General features: G+C 45.4%; 1 protein-coding gene across 1 annotated transcript in view; it reads left to right on the forward strand.

Annotated features, from left to right (window-relative positions):
• alx4b (ALX homeobox 4b) overlaps window positions 1–19,141 on the forward strand; it is a 30,450-nt gene extending 11,309 nt beyond the window's left edge. Inside the window, exons 3-5 of the mRNA XM_036535885.1 lie at window positions 1,849–1,859; window positions 17,161–17,262; window positions 18,824–19,141. Coding sequence (XP_036391778.1) covers window positions 1,849–1,859; window positions 17,161–17,262; window positions 18,824–19,141 — 431 coding nt within the window. The remainder of the gene's footprint in view (window positions 1–1,848; window positions 1,860–17,160; window positions 17,263–18,823) is intronic.
• The last annotated feature ends 1,954 nt before the right edge of the window (window positions 19,142–21,095 follow it).

A 21,095-nucleotide genomic window follows, 5' to 3' on the forward strand; every position in this document is an offset into this window, starting at 1 on the left:
GTCTTCCCTTAAGCCTTTCTGTGTATCTGGAGAACGTGCCATTTGTGCATGTCCAACAAGAGCGAGACTTAAAGTTTCCTCCCTCCTTTTCCAAACCCATAGCTCTTTAGAGGTGAGAAAACCTTTCAAGGTAGCAATGGCGTGATCTGTGGATGACAGAAAAGCTTGTCGAGGTTTAGAAGTAAACATTAAAACTAATAGCACAGACCAGAATCTGAGGCTGCTGATTATTGTAGTAAGCTTTTGTTTACAAGTAAGGGTAGTGGCAGGTGGTGGCAGTGGAGGGGAGGAGTGGGCTGGGAATGAGGGGGCTCACTAGCACCCTGCTTAGGAAGATGCTGGGAAATAAGTGGATGGATCCAGCCATTGATCCTCCACATCAGGTAGTTGAGGCTGCTTGCAGAGGAGCCAGGCTGACCCACTCACAGCTCTGTAATCAGCTGCAGCCCTGATGGGGTCAGCAAAAGGTTTTACATTCCAATTCCAAATCTCTCCAGACCACAGAACAGCAGTCATTTGATGCTGTAAGTCAAGAGACAGGAGAGGGTCAGTGTGTGAATTGTTTCTGTGATTCTCTTTGGTTAAAAATAATCAAAAGCATTTTTCAATCAACTCTTGCTCATTGAGCTTTGTTAGAAATAAAGTATCTTACATGTTAGCAAGAGCAACGCAAATATTGATTAAATGCTTGAAACACATGTGAGTCTCAGGATGCCCTATTAGAAAAGCCATAACATACAACAAACCTGTTTTAAAGGTGAAGATTGTTGTGATTGTTGTAAAGAGCTTATTATCAGACTGGTCATTTCATCATCTTCAACACTTCTCTTTGATTCTTGTGAAGCAATGAAAGTGTAGGGGACAGTTTATATGCAAATTAGTCAAACTTGACAGTTGAGGGTCTCACACACAAAGTACAAGGGATTCACTAGTACACACAGTATTGTCTGGGCAGTACATTTTCTACAAGACTGCAGGGCTTTCTGATCTTCTTAGGGAATTCTGGTAGCTTTCCCTTTTCCTTAACCCAACAATTTTAGCTTTTACCAGCCAATTTCAGTTGTTAAATTTGAACAAAATCTAATAAGAAGCAGCCAGGTCCAGAGAGCCTAATGTCTGTGGAACAAAGGCATGTTTCAGGCAGGTTGTTGATGAGAGGAGAGGCAACAAGGACTGAGGATCATTTTTCCCATTTAGTTCAACATTTTTGGCACAGCAACTTATATCAAGTTCAATCTGTCTGACAGAGAAAGACAGAGCTACTGCATACTTGGTGATTCTCTAACCAACCAGTCCCTCTCCAACGTGAAATTCAGACTCAGCCATGAGCCCAGGCCTGAAACCAAGGCTGACAGGCAAACACCAGCATCAGAGCATCCCCACATTCAACTGAGACTGACAGAGATTCCCCTAAATGCCTCTTATTATGGAATTCCACTGCACTCATAAAGCTCACCACTGCTCCAGCGCGGTTTCAAACGCCACCCTGGAGATGGAGGACTTCCACCAGAGGATGAAGAAGGACCTTAGTGTTCACTGCTAAACAAACAAAGCGTGACTCTTTTCGAAACAAAATTAGAAAATATCACAGTGGGGAACTGTTCAATCGGGATGAAAGATTTAGGAAGGCTTAATTGGGCCATGAGGGCAGTGAGGTTAACCTCTGACTCTTCCTATTTATAAACTGTGGTTGTTCTGCTGCAGGAGAGGCATTTGTAGTTGTATCGGTAGAAGCCGCAGACTGTCCATTCCAAAAGGCATTCAGCAGAATGGAAAACATTTGTAACACATGTCTGAACCTTCAGCTCTCATCACAACAAATCTTACTGAGGAGAGGGGTACCAAAAGCCCCCGGAAAAGTGTCAGCAAGTCAGCCTTACTACCATCACATTGCACTTCTGAATACCAGTTTGTGGAGAGAAAGAGATGATGAATATGGGGAGCGCTATGGCTCACAGTTTCCCACCATACTGGCATTCTTCTGTCTCCTAGAGGAGCACATCTGCTCACACAACCTCAGGAATAATGTGGCTACCACAGACACCTATAATATAGGACTGACTATAGGGTATTATAGCATATACATATTGGTTCTTTAAACATGAGGTGACATTATTGTAATGTGACAAAATTGTTATGGCATCACAGTAAAGGTGTGAGAGTTGTAGGTGTTTGCTGGTGCTGGCTTGATAGCCTCAATGACTGTGTCTAAAACAGGACTTGTGTGTATAACTTTTGTAGGTCCAGTGGTATTGTCAGCCATGCAGATGGACATAACTGTGTCTGAACTTGTGCTAGAGCCCTTGATATAATATAAACATAATATGAGCTCCTCATACAGGGTTAAAATTTCCCATTTATTTCAGCACTGCAGCAGCCACATATGATATGTAGAGTCAATTTGCTCTGGTTTCACAAATGGCAGAGTAAAGGGTGCAAGACAGAGTGTTGCAATGTGGGGGTACCATTATATCCTCTCTCCGCCTATCCTGGCGCCATCATGCTCATAATAATCAATAAAGAGGATGCCACTGCTTCTGACTTGGTCAGGCCACAACAGAGTCATTTTCATGCTGTCCACTGGCTTCCTGGGTCCATGTGGCCATCTCTCACAGGCTGAGAAGGTCAGTCTGCTGGCTGGGTCTCTGTGGGCTAGGCATCAATTTACAGTTTAATCCTTATCATATGAACAGAAAACAAACCCATTAAAGATGCAAATAAATATGCAGTGAAGCAAACCATCAAATTTCACAGGGGAAGTTAGTATGTTGTATCTTTTATTGCTGCTTTAGAGAAACGTGCAGAATGTGTCTTGAATATGTATTTATGTATGGCCCCTTCTGTTATTTCCTTTTGCGATATTTGGTCATTAACCCTTTTCAGGATCTCTGGGGTGCCTAATTTATAGTGTTTCTTTTATTTGCCTTTTGCTGACCTTACCCATCGCATTCCATAAGGAGGCAGCGGGGACGCCCTGCCGCTTTATAGCCAGTTAAATTACACTTTGATGTTTTCCACTGTTTTCAACAGCGACGAAATAGCTGCCCCTAGTAAAGGTCTGACCCTCACTAACTCAGAGGGCACTGACATCTCATGGGCCAGGAACCATTAGCTTCCCTCCAGTGGTCATCACACGTGTCTTCGGGTAAATGGGAGACTGTGCCTTGCCTTGCCATTCAGTTTATCATGGATTCACTTTGGAAAGAATTGCCTTCGGGTTAGAGGAACTTAAATGATTCAGTACCTTGAAATGAGATTGGGTAAATCACCAATAAATTTGTGGTTCAATAAATGTACAACTAAGACATTTCCTGATAAAACCTCCAATATATATGCACAATTATCTCATGTTAGACAGACCAAGAAATGCCCTTCTCAAAGATTAACTCTGAATCAGAAGCTTTTTGTGGGACATGATCCTCAAAGAGGGTGTTTCACAAGTCGGTGCTAAAATACACAGCTACCATCTATGCAGATGTTTTGATAGATACATTAGAGTGCTGGGAAATCGGGACACAGTTAAACCTGTTTACAAGCCCCTCTCTTTCTTTGCAGGAAGGTGTGAATGCACTAGGGTTAAACTGCCAATTAGTTTGCCTAGTATAACCTCACTCCTTCCTCACTCACTAGCATGCTCAAGTTCTCAAGCATTTTGACAATGACCGCCTTCTACCTCAGTGCCACTGCAGTCTAATCAAAGGCAGTGTTATTACAAATGACAGCTGTTTGAGCCATGTTTTTGAATTGTTGTAACTGCATTAATATAGATCAACCAGACTTATGAAGGTTTAAAAGCAGAAAAAGGCAGACTATTGTGTCTCCAGTGTATCTTTTTTTTCTCCCATCAGTAGAAACAATGTTGTGGAGTCTTGGCTCTAAACTTAAAAATGTGCAACAGTTTTGTTTCAAAACATTGCTGAAGAGCAGATTCAGCTAAAAGAGAAACAAGCGAACACCATGAGACTTTCATGGCTGGGAACGAGGACCTAACATGCGCTTCCAAGAGCCACGCCAGAAATCTGGAGTCAGGCTCAAGAAAAGAACAAGAAAATGAAACAGCCCTGAATTTGCAGGGAAAGCAAGGGAAGCTTAGGGGGCGAGACACAATAATGCTAGCAAATAAAAGTTCCATGGAGCAACATGCATGGCCCTCGTCCTGTGCCCAAACTATGCAGTATTTCAGATGAAAATTTTGTACTGTGAACAAGGAGACCTGCAGTGCAAGTGACAGCTCCTGCACATGGGCAACAGCTAACTTATGACATCTGCTAACGGTCACATCATCTGGCTGGGTGACCTCTACCACTATCTTATCACTTACTTTGGGCTGGGAGGAGTTTGATTGGTGAGCACAACTTTAGTAAGGAGGAATAAGTGCTGACTTTTTACAGGAGACAGGAATGCTCTGTGTTCTTCACCCCCATTGATAATCCCATTCCTGCCCCCCAAGCCCCACTTACACTGATCCATGCTTTGATTTTGATGCAGATAAAGAGATGATGGACTGACTTTTTGCTGCTTAATTCTTCAGCAGTGCTCACAAGAACCTTTGCCCTCTTTACCATGCTGACAGAGGCAATTTGCATTGAAGCTTTCAGCAATAAGCTGGTGCTGGTTCTACTGCTGTTTACCTTGAGCTGCACAGAGCCCTGAGAGTGAGGCCCAATCTTATGAGCATTGGGGTGGTGGGGGTGGGATGGGGGGTGGGTTGTCACAATAGTCTCTCTCTGCTAAAAACGATCAATGACACAAGATATAAACAAGGGCCTTTGATCGTTGGGCCTTGATTTCAAACAGCCTGACAGCTTTTCCTTGTGGACGCAAATGGCGCAAGGCATTTGGAGGTCTAGCTTCAAAATATTTAGCTTTGGGTAAATACGTTCGCTGCTTCACACTTAACAGGATGTGTCAGTCTTGGGCAGGAGGCAATGTGGGAGCCATTATACTCTCAGCCTCAGCTCTGCTTCCTTCAGGGGTGAGAGCACAGTGCCCAGAGATGGCCAGACAGAGAGACGGCCAGCATGTGGAGGCAACTCACAGAGCCCGGTGTGCTGCAAGGCCCAGAACCAGGCCCTCAGGCGTATTTATTTATAAGGTTGTCTGTTTACAGAACAGGAAGGCTCTGCTTCACTCATATTCAATTATTTCAAAAAATCTGAACTGAAACTTGAACAGAAAGATGATTGTGAGGAAGCGGATAGGCTTGAAATTAGAGGTGACAAACATACATCTGTTTTTGTCCCAAGACAGCAGAAGTGCACAGAACCAACTTGATTTTTTAGAGGCTGTGAGCCCTGAAATACAAGCCTGACATATAAGCAATCTGTGTGGTTCATATTTGCAGTAATGGGACTAGGTTTGTAGTGAGGCTCTAGATGGGCATGGTGAGTCTTTATTGGCAATGGCGTTTCCTGAGTCACCTCACCCTTCAGACTATCACTTGATGTGGCTCTGCACTGATGTCTGGGACCTGTTTATTGCTGAGCAAAGCACAATGTCAGGGCAGTTCTTGATCATGTTTGCCTTCCAGCTCTAATATGAAAAGAGTTCCCCCATGCCCAGAATGAAAAAATAAGCAAATCTCAATCCCTGTTTCCATGAAGAACACACACCCAAAATAACCCTTGCACCCTAAAGTGCTAAGATGGACTAAGGCATTGAGAACAAGGTTACCATCAGCCCAGCTCAGAGGGGCATCCTCAGAAGGATCTAGGTTGGGGCTCCGGCCCATCTTTAAACCCCTCCCAAACAATTTTCACCCTGACATTATAATGTCCAAACCAAGGTTATCCCAAAGACCCTTCCCCGGCCCCTGTTCTTCTCCCTTAAAAGGAAAGATTCCCCTCTCAGAAAGGATTGGAGCAGTATCAGCAATATAGTAACTGCTCCTTCAAGCCTTCTGATAGGCTAAGTGGAGTCTCTGCCATATTGCTTAAACCTATCCAGTCCTTTCAGATCTCTGTGAGGGGTAATTATGGAGGGCCAAGGGGAAGAGGCTAGTGAATGGTTGTGGATGGGGCCTAAGACTGCATAACAGGACCTAACAGCATGTGTCACTCGCCTCCGGAACATTCTGAAAAACAGTCATTGTGGTCACATGTAACACACTGGTCTTTCAACAGTGCAGACCTCTGCTGATCAGAAACATGACATGCATGTGAAGAGCATCAAAACAGCACAAGCTCTAGAGTGTTGTTTGTCCATCTAGATTTATGATGAGGACAGTGTCCTAGGGTTTCACAGCTAAAGCTCTGGGCGTTGCTGGTGGCATGACAGGGAAAATTACACCTCACACCCTTGTCTCTGGGTTTTTCTTATTATCGGCTGTGAGTCCCTGTTTACAGACTCCACCGCAGCCTGTGTTCAATTAAAGGACGTTGTTTTCATGTGCACACTTCAGCCATGGCTCCATGAGACGGAAAGGCTAAACCCTTGAATACCATAGAAAGATGTAATTTTCTGTTAACCTTCGATTAGAGCCAGGGGTGGCATATTCTCATGAGAGTGTGATTTTTGGACCTCAACTGGATGTGGTTCTGGGGGCTGGGTGTTCGCTGATGTCCTCAAGATGAGGCGCAAGCTGTGGCTAGTTGTGATGTAAGAAAGGTGACAAAAATATCCTGCAGAATGGGCTGTAATTGGACTGCACAGTGTTTTTATTTGGACTGTCCTAAAGTTAACGCCTTGAATAAAATAATCCTACACTCACAGGGGACTAATCATGTTGACTTTTCAATCTAAAACTCACATATCTATTTTTAATGATGTCACAGCGTTCTATCACACCATTTTGATTTTTCAGAAGCTTAAAATGTACTGTAGGTTCATGCATTATTTTTCCAAATGGAATATTTACCCAGCCAAATGCATCCTAATTGATCTCAGTCCTACATTAAAGCTCATTGGATATGTTCCATGTCTGAAATCCCCAGCATTTGAAACTTTTATGAGGTTTGCAACTGCTGTTTATTGTCATCTTGAAAGTATGGTCTACCAAATGGCAGCTCTCACAAAAAATGACACATTTTACAAGAAAGGCTGGGAATGACAAAACTGAGCTGAAAAGCACTACAATTTGATATATTTCAATTTGATATATTTCTCCACAGGAAGAAGGGGGTCAAATTATTCCTGACAAAACACAAAAACTCTACATTTATCACCAACAAAGTGCATGAAAATAGTATTCTTCTATAGAAAGTTTTGTATTGAGTAATTCCAGGTCACAGATTACACACACTATATGGCCAGGAGTATGTGGACACCCCTCCTAATTATTGAGTTCAGGTGTTTCAGCCACACCGAGTGTTACCAGGTGCATAAAATGAAGCACATAGCCATGCAATCTCCAAAGACTAACCTTGGAAGTAGAATGGGTCATACTGGAAAGCTCAGTGACTTGGCACTGTCATAGGATGGCACTTGGCACTGTCATAGGATGCCATCTTTGCCACAAGTCAGTTTGCAAAATTTCTGCCCTGCCAGATCGGCCCCAGTCAACTGTAAGTGCTATTATTGTCAAGTGGAAGTGTCTAGGAGCAACAACAGCTCAGCCATGAAGCGGTAGGCCACACAAACTTACAGAGCAGGGCCGCCAAGTGCTGAAGCGTGTATCAAGTAAAAACCACCTATCCTCTGTTGAATCACTCTCTACAGAGTTCCAAACTGTCTCTGGCTGCAACATCAGCACAAGAACTGTGTGTCGGGAGCTTCATGAAATGGGTTTCCATGGTCGAGTAGCTGCACACAAGCCCAACATCACTATGCGCAATTCCAAGTGACGGCTGGAGTGGTGCAAAGAATGCCGCCACTGGACTCTGGAGCAGTGGAAACGCGTTCTCTGGAGTGATTAATCACACTTCATTATCTGGCAGTCTGATGGACGAATCTGGGTTTGTTGGATGCCAGGAGAGCGCTACCTACTGGAATGCACAGTGCCTACTGTAAAGTTTGGTGGAGGAGGGATAATAGTCTAGGGCTGTTTTCAGGTTTTGGGCCAGGCCCCTAGTTCCAGTGAAGGGTAATATTAATGCTACAGCATACAAAGATATTTTAGACAATTGTATGCGTCCAACTTTGTGGCAACAGTTTGGGGAAGGCCCTTTCCTGTTCCAGCATGACTGTGCCCCTGTGCACAAAGCAACGTCCATAAAGACAAGCGTTTGGTGTGGAGGAACTCCTGTGGCCTGCGCAGAGCCCTGACCTCAACCCCATTCAACACCTTTGGGATGAATTAGATTGCGAGCCAGGCCTTCTCATCCAACATCAGTGCCTGACCTCAGAAATGCTCTTTTGGCTGAATGGACACAAATTCCCACAGACACACTCCAAAATCTTGTGGAAAGCCTTCCAAGAAGAGTGGAAGCTGTTATAGCTGCAGGGGGGGGAGGGGGGGGGGGGCATGGTTTTGGAATGGGATGTCCAAGCTCATATAGGTATGATGGTCAGGTGTCCACATACCTTTGACCATATAGTGTATCATAATTATTAGTTAGTTTATTATTATTTTATTAGTCAGTTATTTTTAATAGCGAAAGACATATAAGAATAAGGGAGAGAAGAAGAAAAATAAATAAGTGGAGAGGGAAAGATAAGAGTATAAATTACAGCACAAAAGAGAATCGGTGCTGTCTCAATTCCTGCCGATATCAATATTTATACAGTAAGCAGTTTACACAGAGGTTTATGACTATGGTCATAAGATTTTTTTATCCTTTCTCCACTTCAAGCATCACTATGTCTCTTGCCACACATCTGCTTTCCCTCCTGACTCCACTGCCTCTACTACTGGCAGTTACCTTTATCCACTTTCACACTGACACTCTACTTCCTACTCCACTTTCCGTTAGTCCTAACCTGTAGGATATTTAAGGACTTACATCACTATGCGATGACTTACATCTAAATCCGGGAAAAAGATGTTTTTTTTTATCTTTCTGGAAAATATTATCTCCTCAACATCAAATAAAATAACAGAAAAAGAAAACCCTTGAATGGGCAAGAATAAGGAGCAGTCATTTTTCTAGTCTCATCCAGATAATTTATTTGCAAACATGTGGGAGTCTCTTCAGCTGTGGTTTCACTGCTTGGGAAAGCTTACAACACATCTACCCATCTGGGGAATTATGCGTTGTTTGCACTTGCTGTGAATCTCTAGACTGACCAGTCCACTGGTCTGGACAGTCTGATTAGTGACAGCTATGCAGAACTTTGCAGTGAGGCATTTCTGTAGATTTGTTAGTGACTGTACCTCTGAAGTACGCTGATAGCCGCCCTCTCTCTCCAGCCAAAGACAGCACTGGATTGACGGACTCTGAGTTGCCCCAGAACGCTGATCCTGCAGGGATGGATGGCAGCTACCTCAGCGTGAAGGAGCCCGGGGTGAAGGGACCCCCCGAGCGGCCGGGCTCCGAGCTGGCCAGCCCCCTGGACAAGGGCGAGGGCGAGAGCAACAAGGGCAAGAAGAGGCGCAACCGCACCACCTTCACCAGCTACCAGCTGGAGGAACTGGAGAAGGTGTTCCAGAAGACGCACTACCCGGACGTGTATGCCCGCGAGCAGCTGGCCCTGCGCACTGACCTAACGGAGGCCCGCGTGCAGGTACTCCCCAATGCTGTAACGTTTACTCATTTATAAAGTTGTCTGTAGGAACAGGATAAGCATAAAGCAGCACTGATATTGCAATCCCATGTAATAACAGTATTATGATAGTTCTACTAACAAACGTTTTTGACTCACAGCACAGTTTATCTAAATAAGGATGAAGAAAGACATGGTAAACTTTAGGCCTGTGTACATGCTGGACTCAAATCAAAATACTGAATACATCATCAAACATTTAAACTGGAGGGATAACACTTATCTATGGGCTCTTGGCCAGCAGGTTATTTTGATGGGATGCATTGGCAGAAGTACTATTAAGTTTAATGGAATGACTCATAACTGAGTATTGCTAGGGAGCCTTGCCCCTAACAGAATGACTTTTGTATGTTCTAGAATACCCTCATCAGGTAAATGTGTGTTCCCGTTTCTTGTTCAAATAAGGCATACAGACCCAGTGACTCTACCATTATTAAACTTCTCACATCTGTGTTGGTACAAGATTCACAATGTCTAAATTGAAATACCCCTGCTAGCATGTCATCAGCCAGCTTAAGGGAGCAAGATTTATCCATTAATTCTGTGCAGGGAGACAAAGAAACACTGATGTGGCCACAAGTGACCTGAAGCCCTTGAGCCTGGCTTTCACACATGCACCCAGAAAAGGCCATGCATCCATCATGTACACGCCTGAACCCCTGAACCCAGTATGAAAAACCTCTGCCCTCCCCCACTCCCCAACCTCAGATTGAAGTGCATCTGTCCCTCACTGCCGACACATTCCAGCATGGATCGACAGGGCGGGAGGCCTCCCAACTTTCCTGAGAGCCCCTGGATTTGTGCTGTTTGTCTTTCATTAAAGCCCTGCCCTGCACAGGGAAGAATGTGCTCCTCCCTGGCTTCAAGGGCAGGTGAACATTCAGACCCCCTGCTCTCACGGTGCTTTTTGTGGGGGGATGCGCATGGAACAAGATGTGAGTACAGCGTGCCATGTGCGCACATGAAAAACCCATTAAACAGCACTTAAAGTCAAATTTATACATCAGACAAAATTACAATGGTCGTCATGGGTAACGCAGATGATGTGCTCTTGTGGCTGTTTGCTGAGGTAGGTGTGTTGAGGATGGCCGTTGGGTTTGTTGGTGCGATGGGGAGAAGCACCGTGATGAAACGCAGGAAGTGCAATGCACTGGGGGATGTAATTCTGCCTGGAGTTCTGTAGTTCACACACTCTGGTCTTTAAACTGGCTCCTTTAATACCTAAGCAGTCCCAGAGGTTCCTTCAGAAGATTTAAGAGTTCAAACCAGTGTTACCTCCCAGTGGATAGACAGAGCTATTTTAGTCTGTCTTAGGTCCCAGAGTTACTTTTGTCAGCGTTTACCAGTCTATACCAACTACATACAGTTACATACAATGTATAGGGTGGAAAAACAAAAGCAACAGTACAAAGGTAGTATTGTTTTTATTGTGGAACTATATTGTTATGGACTTGAAATCAAATTTCTAAAAAAATGGCTGCATACAGTATAAGCTGGAACTGGAAGGAAAGAAATGCCTTTTTAAACATACAAAACGGTGGCATAAGAATTACCTGTTAAGCTGTTAACTTGTTAGACAGCCAGCCTATTGTTCTCCTGTACCTCTGTGTACCAAATTCAGGGGGAGGGACACAGCTCTGCTTTGAACTGAATGCTCTCCAGACCCAGCTGAGAGGTCAAAGGTTAAGGGTTTTGCAAAACTTCCTGTCAATGTTCAGACAACCTTGCTGTGAGGCATTGGAGGGAAAAAAAGTCTTTCTTCAAAATTATTTGGCATGTGAATAAAAACCACTTTCAGATGCCACACTCAGTTTTCAAGTGTGGGCTGAGACACAGACAAGACAGAGAAACGACATTTTTTTAGAACTTACAGTAAAATACTTCACTCTGAATGCAAACAGAGCCAGCTGTCCCTCCATATAAATAAAAAGCAATTAATTGGAAGGGCACTGATACTTTTGTGTTGGCATGGTTACCATTTCCTGTAAATATAATGCTGAAAGGCAAATGAAATCGCAGTGAATCCCCTAAACATTTGAATTTAGTCATCCAACAAAAATAAATTTTCACAAGCTTGCCCTGGCTCAGAAAGTTCCTACTTTGCTGGAGATTATGAGGGTCATTTCAATCAAACCATTAAAGCAAAAGCATCAAAACATCCAATAAATTTAAAGCCATTTACCAGTAGCCTAAACTCTGAAAACCCTATGAACAGTCCAGTCAGTTTTGATAAGAAGTAATGGTGCTGCAAATTTGTTTGCAAATGTAATTAGCCACTCTCACGGCCACACTTTAATTGAATGAAACACCAAGTGTTCTCTCAATGCCTTAACCTGCCACAGCTAGTTTGATCCATCCGAAAAAGGCACTGGTGGCGAGTGGAGCCATCTCACACTTTGGGATCAAGCAATTTGTGATTCATTGTGATTCAAATCTGCATGCTCATTTGGGCTGGAGCCTGCTGCTGACCAGGTGCTATATTGGAAAATGTGAATTTTGAGTGACATCAGAGGCAGATTATTAGTCTTCGATGCACAAAGTGAGAGAAATAAAGTGAAAGAGGGGGTTCTGGGGAAGTGGGTTCCACTTCAAAGTTGATTCCCCCTCTTGTTGGCCGGGCCGACCTGCATGTTTCTCAGTTCTGTCTCTTCACGTTGGAACATAAATAAAGGTCTTTAATAAGCCCCTGAGCTGCTTTAGCTGTCAGCATCCTTACCAATTACTATGTCATCACCGTGCGTGCGGAACACAAAGATATTTTTTCCCCTGTGAAGAGCCACCTTCCCAGCAGATGTCCGCCGAATAAAACAAACACGTAAATAGTTTCTGTTGGCAGACGGCTGTTCCCCACTCTCAAAGGCTGGAGAGCAGCCTCCATGCTGTGGTGCTGAGAGTGTGGGGGGTTGGGGAGGGGGTTCAAAACATGGAGTGTGTCTGAATTCACAATGTTCCTCAATGATCTCCTCTCTCAACTATTTGGCCTTTCTCTGTTTCCTGTGGGTTTGGTGCGAGCACTCCCAAGGAGAGACACTGAACGGCTGTGTGTCAGCCAGGGCCAAGAGCCTTACAGAGAGGAGAGGGAGAGAGAAAGAGAAAGAGAGAAAGAGAAAGAGAGAGAGGGTGCAAGAGAAGAAGGAAGAGAGTGGGAGACAGGATGACTGAGGAAGAGGAAGCAAGGCAGAAAGGGAGAAAAGCAGAGAAGAGGGAGACACAAAGAAGCAGATGGAGAGATGAGAAAAGGGAGAGAGAGGGGGATGAAGGGAGGGAGAGGGAGAGAGGCCGTCGCTCTTGTCGGCGTGTCTCCCTGGGGTTGGAGGGGGCAGCGACGGAAAGCCAGGGGCTTTGGCGTCAGGAAATTAAACATGAAATGAAAACAAGCTCCAGTTTGAACATTCTCCCATCTCGCTTTCCAATTTTCCGAACTTCCCCTCTCAGATATAAAGAGTGCAAGAGAGAAAGAGAGGAGATATATATATATCTATATATATATATATATATATATGTGTCTCTTTCTCTCTATATATATATATAGAGAGAGAAAGAGACAGAGAGAAAAAGGGAGAAATGAAGAAAGAGAAAAGACTTCTGGTTTTCCTTTCACCACCAGAATGTGATCCCTGTTGTTATGATGGAGAAATGAAACTTTGTACTTATCCCGTTCAATAGACAGAAATTTCTGGCATCTCTGCCTGTGCTGTCACCATATGTCCACTGTCATTACCCTAACAAGAATGACATATCATCATCATGTGTGCCAATATCTAAGAGCCGCTCACAATGGATAACACTGGGCATATTCATAAGAATGGCGCCCTTGACTTTACGACTCATCAAAAGAAGTGTGTGACCACCGAAGTCCATGGGAAAATGTGGTGTGAATGTATTAAGCGATCAATCCTCAGGACTAAACCCAGCGGCAAATAACAGAAACTCGGAAAAGCCCCTTGTCGAAGAGTGGAGGAGGTCAAGCTTTCTAAACAAATGACGTGAAGTCAAGGGCCAAGTTCTCTGCCATGACATTGAGCACACCATCACTGCTGGGCTGGTGTCAAGTTACCCATGCTTTGAAATGGGCTCATCAATGCTCCTGAGGCACATGCAAATGCCAGGTCCACACCCTTGTGAGGCCATGCCCCCTTTTCACATCCATTTCTCAGTCATTGTAGGAAACTTGATAATTCTCTCAATGAACATCACAGAACATCGGATTTCATACATGTCACATGTCAGGGGCAATTACCACACACTTTTATCATCTGATAAATGTGCTTTATTCTGCTTAGAAAATTGGGGGGGGGGGGTGTTGCCTGCCTGGCCTCATGAAGAAATAGAACTCTCAGAATCTCTTAACATTTTGTGTCTAGAATTCTTGTGAAGATGCTCTCCCCACATTGTCTGTGTTAGTGGCTACTCTATTCCTCTTCCTTCTCTTCTCTCTGATTTCCTTCCCAGCCTGGTGAATCTGATGGGTGGTTTTATTACTCCACTGTCTCTTTAATTGCACTGCCAGAAACCAGAAATACAATGGGGGGGCGGAGGGGTCACAAGGGAAACTGTGCATCAGTGTCTGGTTTAAACTGCAACGCTGATTGGCCAGAAACTCATCCCCAGATCAAGAGTTCACACTCTGTGACGGTACCAGACTGGCTCTCTCTTTGAAGAGGCGGATTTCCCCTTCAGCAAGCAGACAGGAAATCAGACAATCAATTGATGAATAAAACCAAAACAAAAGAGGGGCACAATTATCCTCCCCTTAATTCAGCAACAAGAATCACTGGAAACCGGGAAAGATCAGCTCCAGTCAAGTTGTGCTCATGCTGCAGTCTTTGTCTGTTGTGGTCCAGAGGCAGCTTCTGGCATTTCAGCACAATGCCTCTAACTGTGCTGTTATCTTTAATGTCAGGCACTAAATCAGTAAATACATATAGTACAGTATATACGGTATATAAAAAGTAAGAAATCACTTGAGGTTTACCCACAGGACTTTGTGGCACTGCTCAACTATAAAGGATGAAAGAGGAAAGAGAAATAAAATGCTGCAAACTCAGAGAAAGAAGGGATTACATTCCCCCTCCAGTAAATATGAATATGTGCACCCATTTTTCTGAGCAAACCAACCCAGCCTACAAATCAGGCAGTAAACCCTCAACCTCATAAATGAATGAGAGGAATGGGGACGTGGATAGGTGACACCAGAGAAAGCACCAAGCGTTTGACATAAGCTGCTCCCAATGCAAGTGTACCCATGTCCCCATACATGCCCGGGACCCTCTCCCTTTGACGATGCAGAAAGCCATGGTATCACTAGCCACAGCTCAGCGCTAGACCTTGGCTTTGAGAAGAGGCTTAGCACAGGACTGCAGTCCTTCATTCTAACTTGTAATGACAGAGAAGGTGTCACGGGGGTGACTGGGACACAAATGCGGACCACGAGATTTTCAGGTTCCAGGTGTTTATTGTAATCGGCAGGCAGTTCGTAAGACCAGAGACAGACAGGGTTCGAAAAACAGAGAAGCAGTCCGGGGGAGAATCCAAGGTCGGGGAATCGGAGCAGGCAGGGTCAGGAACCAGGCAAGCGAGTAATCAGGCGATCAAGTCCAGGCGGCAGGCAGAATCGTGGTCGGGATGCAGGCAGAATCAGCGAAACGGCAATCAACAGGACAAACTATGGCGGGGACGAGACAGGTAGAAACACTGAAATGAACTAGCAACAAGACAGAGACACGCAGGGGGCGGAGCCCTGACAGAAGGAGTGATGCACAACACAGCCTGAATGACAGCCAACTTGTTTCTATTAGCTTGGACGTTTGGGAGCTAAACATCACACTGGACTGAGTGTTGTGAACTCCCATTTAACAAAAGCCAAACTTCATTCCAGATGATATGCATTGGCTGATGGAAAACATCAATGCAACAAATATTTTCAGACTGAAGTGCTCAAGGTTTGTGACAATAAAAAATATCCTCAGCACAGAGCTGTCACAGCACAAGCAGTGCAATTTTTTGCATTTTTTTTGTGTGTTCTGTGAGCTGTTTTCTTTGAACCAAATCAATGGTGGTCATACCAATCAAACCACTGTATGGCTGTGGATCTGTGGACTCTGAGATGTGGTTCTGCCTTATTCATGGAGTGAGGCTGGACTCTCTGTGGCTGGGGGACACGTGGTAATCCGCACACCAGGGAACCTGCCAGCTCCCCCCTGCCACTGCTGATGGTGCTGATAGCAAAGGCATTTAAAGGAGGCCTCTGCGAGACCAGCCTGCTCCCTTTTCAGCCAGGGCTCAGTCCGCTTTCTTTCCAGTGAGACGCTGAAAACTATCACCTCCTCCCCAAACTGCCCCCCCCCCCTCAAAAAAAAAAATTCCCCATCCCCACCCCCAAAACAGAGAGCACACATGAAAGCACAGGCTGAAACCAACTCCCCTCTGAGGGCTCTGCACGTTCCTCCTCAGGTCAGCCCTGAATCTTGAGTGTGTCAGCGAAGCCATCAGCAGGTCAGGGAGGCCCCGTCTCCCCAGCTGACTCATAAACCTGCCACTGACAGAACCTCTCACAGCACCCAGGCACTGCAGACACTCCTGGAAATCCCACGCAAAGTAGTCCAAAACTCCAAGTTTTCCTTTTCTTCATGTAACCATTAAAATGCCTTATACACACTCTACTAACATGTTATAAGCATTATTTTCATTAAGACAATTCTCACCTGACAAAATCAATGACATTGAAATCAATTACGTTGTGTTGTGATGTCAGAGTTGATATATCCCAATCCTCCTCACTGTAATAATGCTGGGTTTTTGGTACTTTTTGTGATTCTGACCCAGGCGGACTTAAAAACAGTTTTTAGAAAACCAAGGCTAATTTATGAGGAAGGACAGTTACAAATGTTATTCAGTTTTCTGTGAATGGATGTAGAAAATCTGAGTATGGAGTATCAAAGTATGGTACTCAAATGTGCAGAGGCAGGGGGAGTTCAGCTCCTTATATAAATAGCTCACTGCGGAATGGCACATTAAAGACATGACAAGCAAAACCTGTGGCAACGCTTTCATGTTCTTCAAGATTTATAGACCATACTGTCTGCACCCCCTCATGCCCACTCCCTCTCATCGTCTATCTGTCTGCCGCTTTGCAGCACTCCTGTTTTGGATTAAAACGCCGACCCATCAGAATGAATTTATTGTCGGCACAGTTCACCACCTCATTGTAACAGGTGTAACATCTGCATCAAGAACTGTATTCAAGAAAAAAAAGAGGTGAATGCATGATCTCGAAAACAACCTCACAAAGCAGCCAACAGTCAATAAGGTTTAGGCAAGATGGTGCTCCTTTGGGAAAGGACCAGTAAAGTGAACTGTGCTATTGGCTGTTGGCCAGAGGTGGCCATGAGATACTGTCCAGAATAAGCATGTGTTGGGGGGCTCTATAGATGGACACTTACCTCACTCCTGGAGCACAGCGGCCTAGTTCTGACTGCTTCCATTCCCCTGCAGGTTTGGTTCCAGAACCGACGGGCTAAGTGGAGGAAGAGGGAGCGCTTCGGTCAGATGCAGCAGGTCCGGACACACTTCTCTACGGCCTACGAGCTGCCCCTTCTGTCTCGACCTGAAAACTATGCACAGGTACAGTAGGGAAGGGTCAGGGACTAGGACTAGGAGCTGGGTTGAGGGGGGAAAAGGGAGCACACATGCAGACAATGCGTGGACCACCAACAATCCATGCATTGAACATAAGCCCCAGAATTCAGCAATCCTCAGCTTTAGTATGGGTGGATTTGTTGTCTTCATCTTAGAGCTGTTTTATGACCTTGGGGAAGGAGCACAGATTATGCTATCAAGGCCATGCTAATTAGAGTTGGGTCATATTAGGCTTCACAAAACAGACACCCGACATCCCCGCAACATGCCTACTGTGTAAACATGGGAAGGTTCTGAGCCCAGATGAGCCTATCAGCTCTGTTAGTGAGCCTGGATTATACAAAGGAGGGAGGGGCAAAAAGGTGGGCTCTGAAGAGAAGGCGCTCAGATTGGTGGGTTCATTCTCAGTGTGCGGCCACTGACAGATATCTGGGAATTTAAAAAGCCTGTCCTGATCCTACACCATCCCGAGTCCGGAGGTGTAGCCTGCCTCCTGAGTCAGGTCAGGATGGGGCTGTGGTGGGGGAGACACACCCCTGCGGGAGACCCAGGAGAATCCCCCTGATTTATTATTAATCTGCTGGCAGGTCGAGGGCAGGGGGAACGGGGCCACAGCTGTGGAATGCAGCGGTCCACACATCTGGGGGTCTCCCTGAGCACACTTTCATCTCTCTCCACACCCCCTCCCACAGACACGAAGGCCTGTCTCAATCACGCCAGCTCTCTGACCTGCACCCCTCTAGCCTTCCCACCCCAATCCTGTCTTTAACGTTCCAAACACCCCAACCCCTGGTCCACACTCCTCCACCCCTCAACATCCACCCCACTCCACCCCTTGAGAGGCTACTGCTGAAAGAGCCTGTTGCCCTGGAAGCATGTAAACTGGAGTGCATAAGTGATTACTCTTTGCACTGAAAGACATCTCCTGGGCCTCTGACCAGCTCTGCCTCCTCTGTAAACCAGTGGATTATGTGTCCTGCTCAGTAACTCTGCATGTCATGGGGCTGCTGCAGCATTGCCCGTTCTCAATGGTGAATTACACAGGGTGTGATGGACAGTTCAGACAGAGTCCCACACTTGCAGGAACTGGGCTACAGCTTATACATCTAGCATATATCGTGCATTACAAACATGTCACATAGATTTGCCTTTTCAAATTTAACCTATTGCTTTTAAGTCTGCTACAGTATGTGTGATCTAGTAGCTGGCAGAAGACAAAGTATGGGTACAGTTTTAATAAGTAACAGCAGGACTTACTTGTGTGTTGAGGGCTGTGCTTAGTTTTATATAAACACACTTAAGGAGAAAAGGATTAACATAGCATTCACTGTACTATGCAAGTTTGTACAGTGTTGTCTTACTTAAACATGGAAATTAAACACGACTCACATTTATAGGAGGCCAAACATGATGACTGCATCAATAACACTGTTCTTTATCTCTTTTCAGCAGCCCCATTAACCCTGGACCCACTGAATGATGTTGCCCAATACCAAAAGCTCTGCTGACCGAGACTCAGTGTGATCCCTGCTTCTCTGTGTTCCAGATCCAGAACCCCTCATGGATTGGGGGTAGTAGTGCAGCATCGCCCGTCCCGGGCTGCGTGGTCCCCTGCGACACCGTCACATCCTGCATGACCCCCCACCCGCATGGCGCTGGCGGGGTGTCTGACTTCCTGGGTGTGCCAAGCCCTGGGGGTCACATGGGGCAGACGCACATGGGAAGTCTGTTCGGGAGCCCCAGCATGGGTGGTGGAATCAACGGCTACGACCTCAACATGGACCCTGACCGCAAATCATCCAGCATCGCTGCCCTGCGTATGAAGGCCAAGGAGCATAGCGCTGCCATTTCCTGGGCCACATGATGCCCTGGGCATGAGGCAACCTTGGCCCGCGACCTCACCCCTCCCCCAAATCGGCCCAGCCATCCCATGGGAGAGCAGCCAAAACAGGGAGAGGACTGCGACAAGGCCATTCCAAACCAATCGTATCAGGAAGTGCATTTACAGGACAGAAATGCCGAGAAAGATGAGGAAGAAAGCAAACTGTGCCACACCAAAGCTGCACCCTGGACTTCTTCAGAGCCATTTCTTCATTTACATCTCCTTTGAGTGGTCAGCAAGGGGGCGTGGGGGGCGGGGGGTTACAGGGTTGGTCATTTAAAGTTAAATTTAAAAACAAATTGAATTAAAAGGTAAGGTAGGAAGAGTACAGGGTGTGTAAGGGGATGGAGTTAAGAAATAGAAAATAATGGTTTTTCAGTTCTCTGGAAGGACTTGGTGGTCAAAAATTAAAAAATAAAAACCATGTAATTCAGTCAGCTAGATCAAAAACAATTAAGTCCTCACTAAATAGAAAAAAGTGCTGTTTCAAGCTCCCTGACAGGTGATGGAAAAGAATTCTAATCTGGATATTTCCAGCTCTTGTTTTCTGGCATTTATATTTTCAACACCCATTTTCATTCATTGTGATCATTCTCCTGTCACAGAATCCCAACCCCCCACTTATTCCTTCATCGTTTCTCATACCAGAAAGCTGAAGAGAAGCGGAGCTACTCTAAGCCTGGCCAATCAAAGTGCACTGAGAAGAGTACAATTTACTCTTGTACACCAGCCTCAGTCAGGCTGACATTTACTTTCCTCCCTTCTCTTCTGCCTAGGAAAACTAGTTCTAATATGCCATTTCATTTCAAGAAGCCTTTTGAATCACTCCAAGAACAGGAGAAGTGAGGCCCTGGACACACAGAGCACTAGTATGTCAGAACATTCAGGCCATTCACTCTCATGTGCATTTCTGAAGATTTCAGCAAAACATCTCTGAGAGAAGGAAAAGACAAATCAAATTTCAAAGGAAATCATTACGATTCATAAGGTCAACATTCTGCATACTGCACCCCCCTTTTTGTCCTGCCATCTGATGCTTCCAACTTCATAAACAACTCTATGTTGTTTCAGACAGGGCAGAGACTCTCATTGCGTATATTGGCATGGGGGAGGTGTCGTTCGAGAAAGTGCATGTGCAGCCCATTGGAGTCTGCTGCTTTTAGGGAAGGTGAGCCAGGTCCTAGGAGCATTAGACAGGCATAGCGCTGTTTCAGGAGTATAGGGTGGGGGGAGAACTAGCAGTGATTGTAAGTGAACATGCCATTTCCTCCCATGCCATTTTTACAGGTACACCCCATTTGCTGGCTGCTCACAGCAGGGCCTCTCCGCTAGCCTCAAGTTACAGGAAAAGTGCATCCTCACTCCTGCAGGGCCTGGCAGCCAGGAATAACATGCAAATGTGGCTGCTAGTCACCTCCCAGAGCTGGGCCTCACACCACTTCATCACATGGCCACGGCCAGGGCTGCTTTGTAGAATGCCAGCATGCAGTCCTCACCTTGGGCAGGTTGCAATATACAGTAACGAGCATTATAACACACTGACACCGCTGTCAATATTAATCATTACCTTGCCACCCTAATCTTTTTCCTTTGGCGCCACTCTTGGCTATCCCGTCCCTCCCCAACAAGTGGGGACGAAGCTGTTCATGGTGAAATATCAACCACTTTTCAGAACCAATTTTACTCAATGCAATATAAGCCATCAGTCACCCACACACTGGTAAAAACCAGTGTGGCAGTTTGAGGAGGCAGATGAGACCACAGAGCGTTTTTTCCACGCAGGCTGCTCTCTTGAAATGTCCAATGATGCAACCAGTTCCAGCAAACACACCATGTAAAAGAGATCCCACCACCTCAGTCAGACTCTGGCAATTTTTAAGCTGCGTAACCACCACAACTCACAAGTATGGACCTTCAAGCAGAGATCTTGCACCAG

This window comes from Megalops cyprinoides, chromosome 8 (genome assembly GCF_013368585.1).
Source record: "Megalops cyprinoides isolate fMegCyp1 chromosome 8, fMegCyp1.pri, whole genome shotgun sequence".
NCBI lineage: Eukaryota > Metazoa > Chordata > Actinopteri > Elopiformes > Megalopidae > Megalops > Megalops cyprinoides.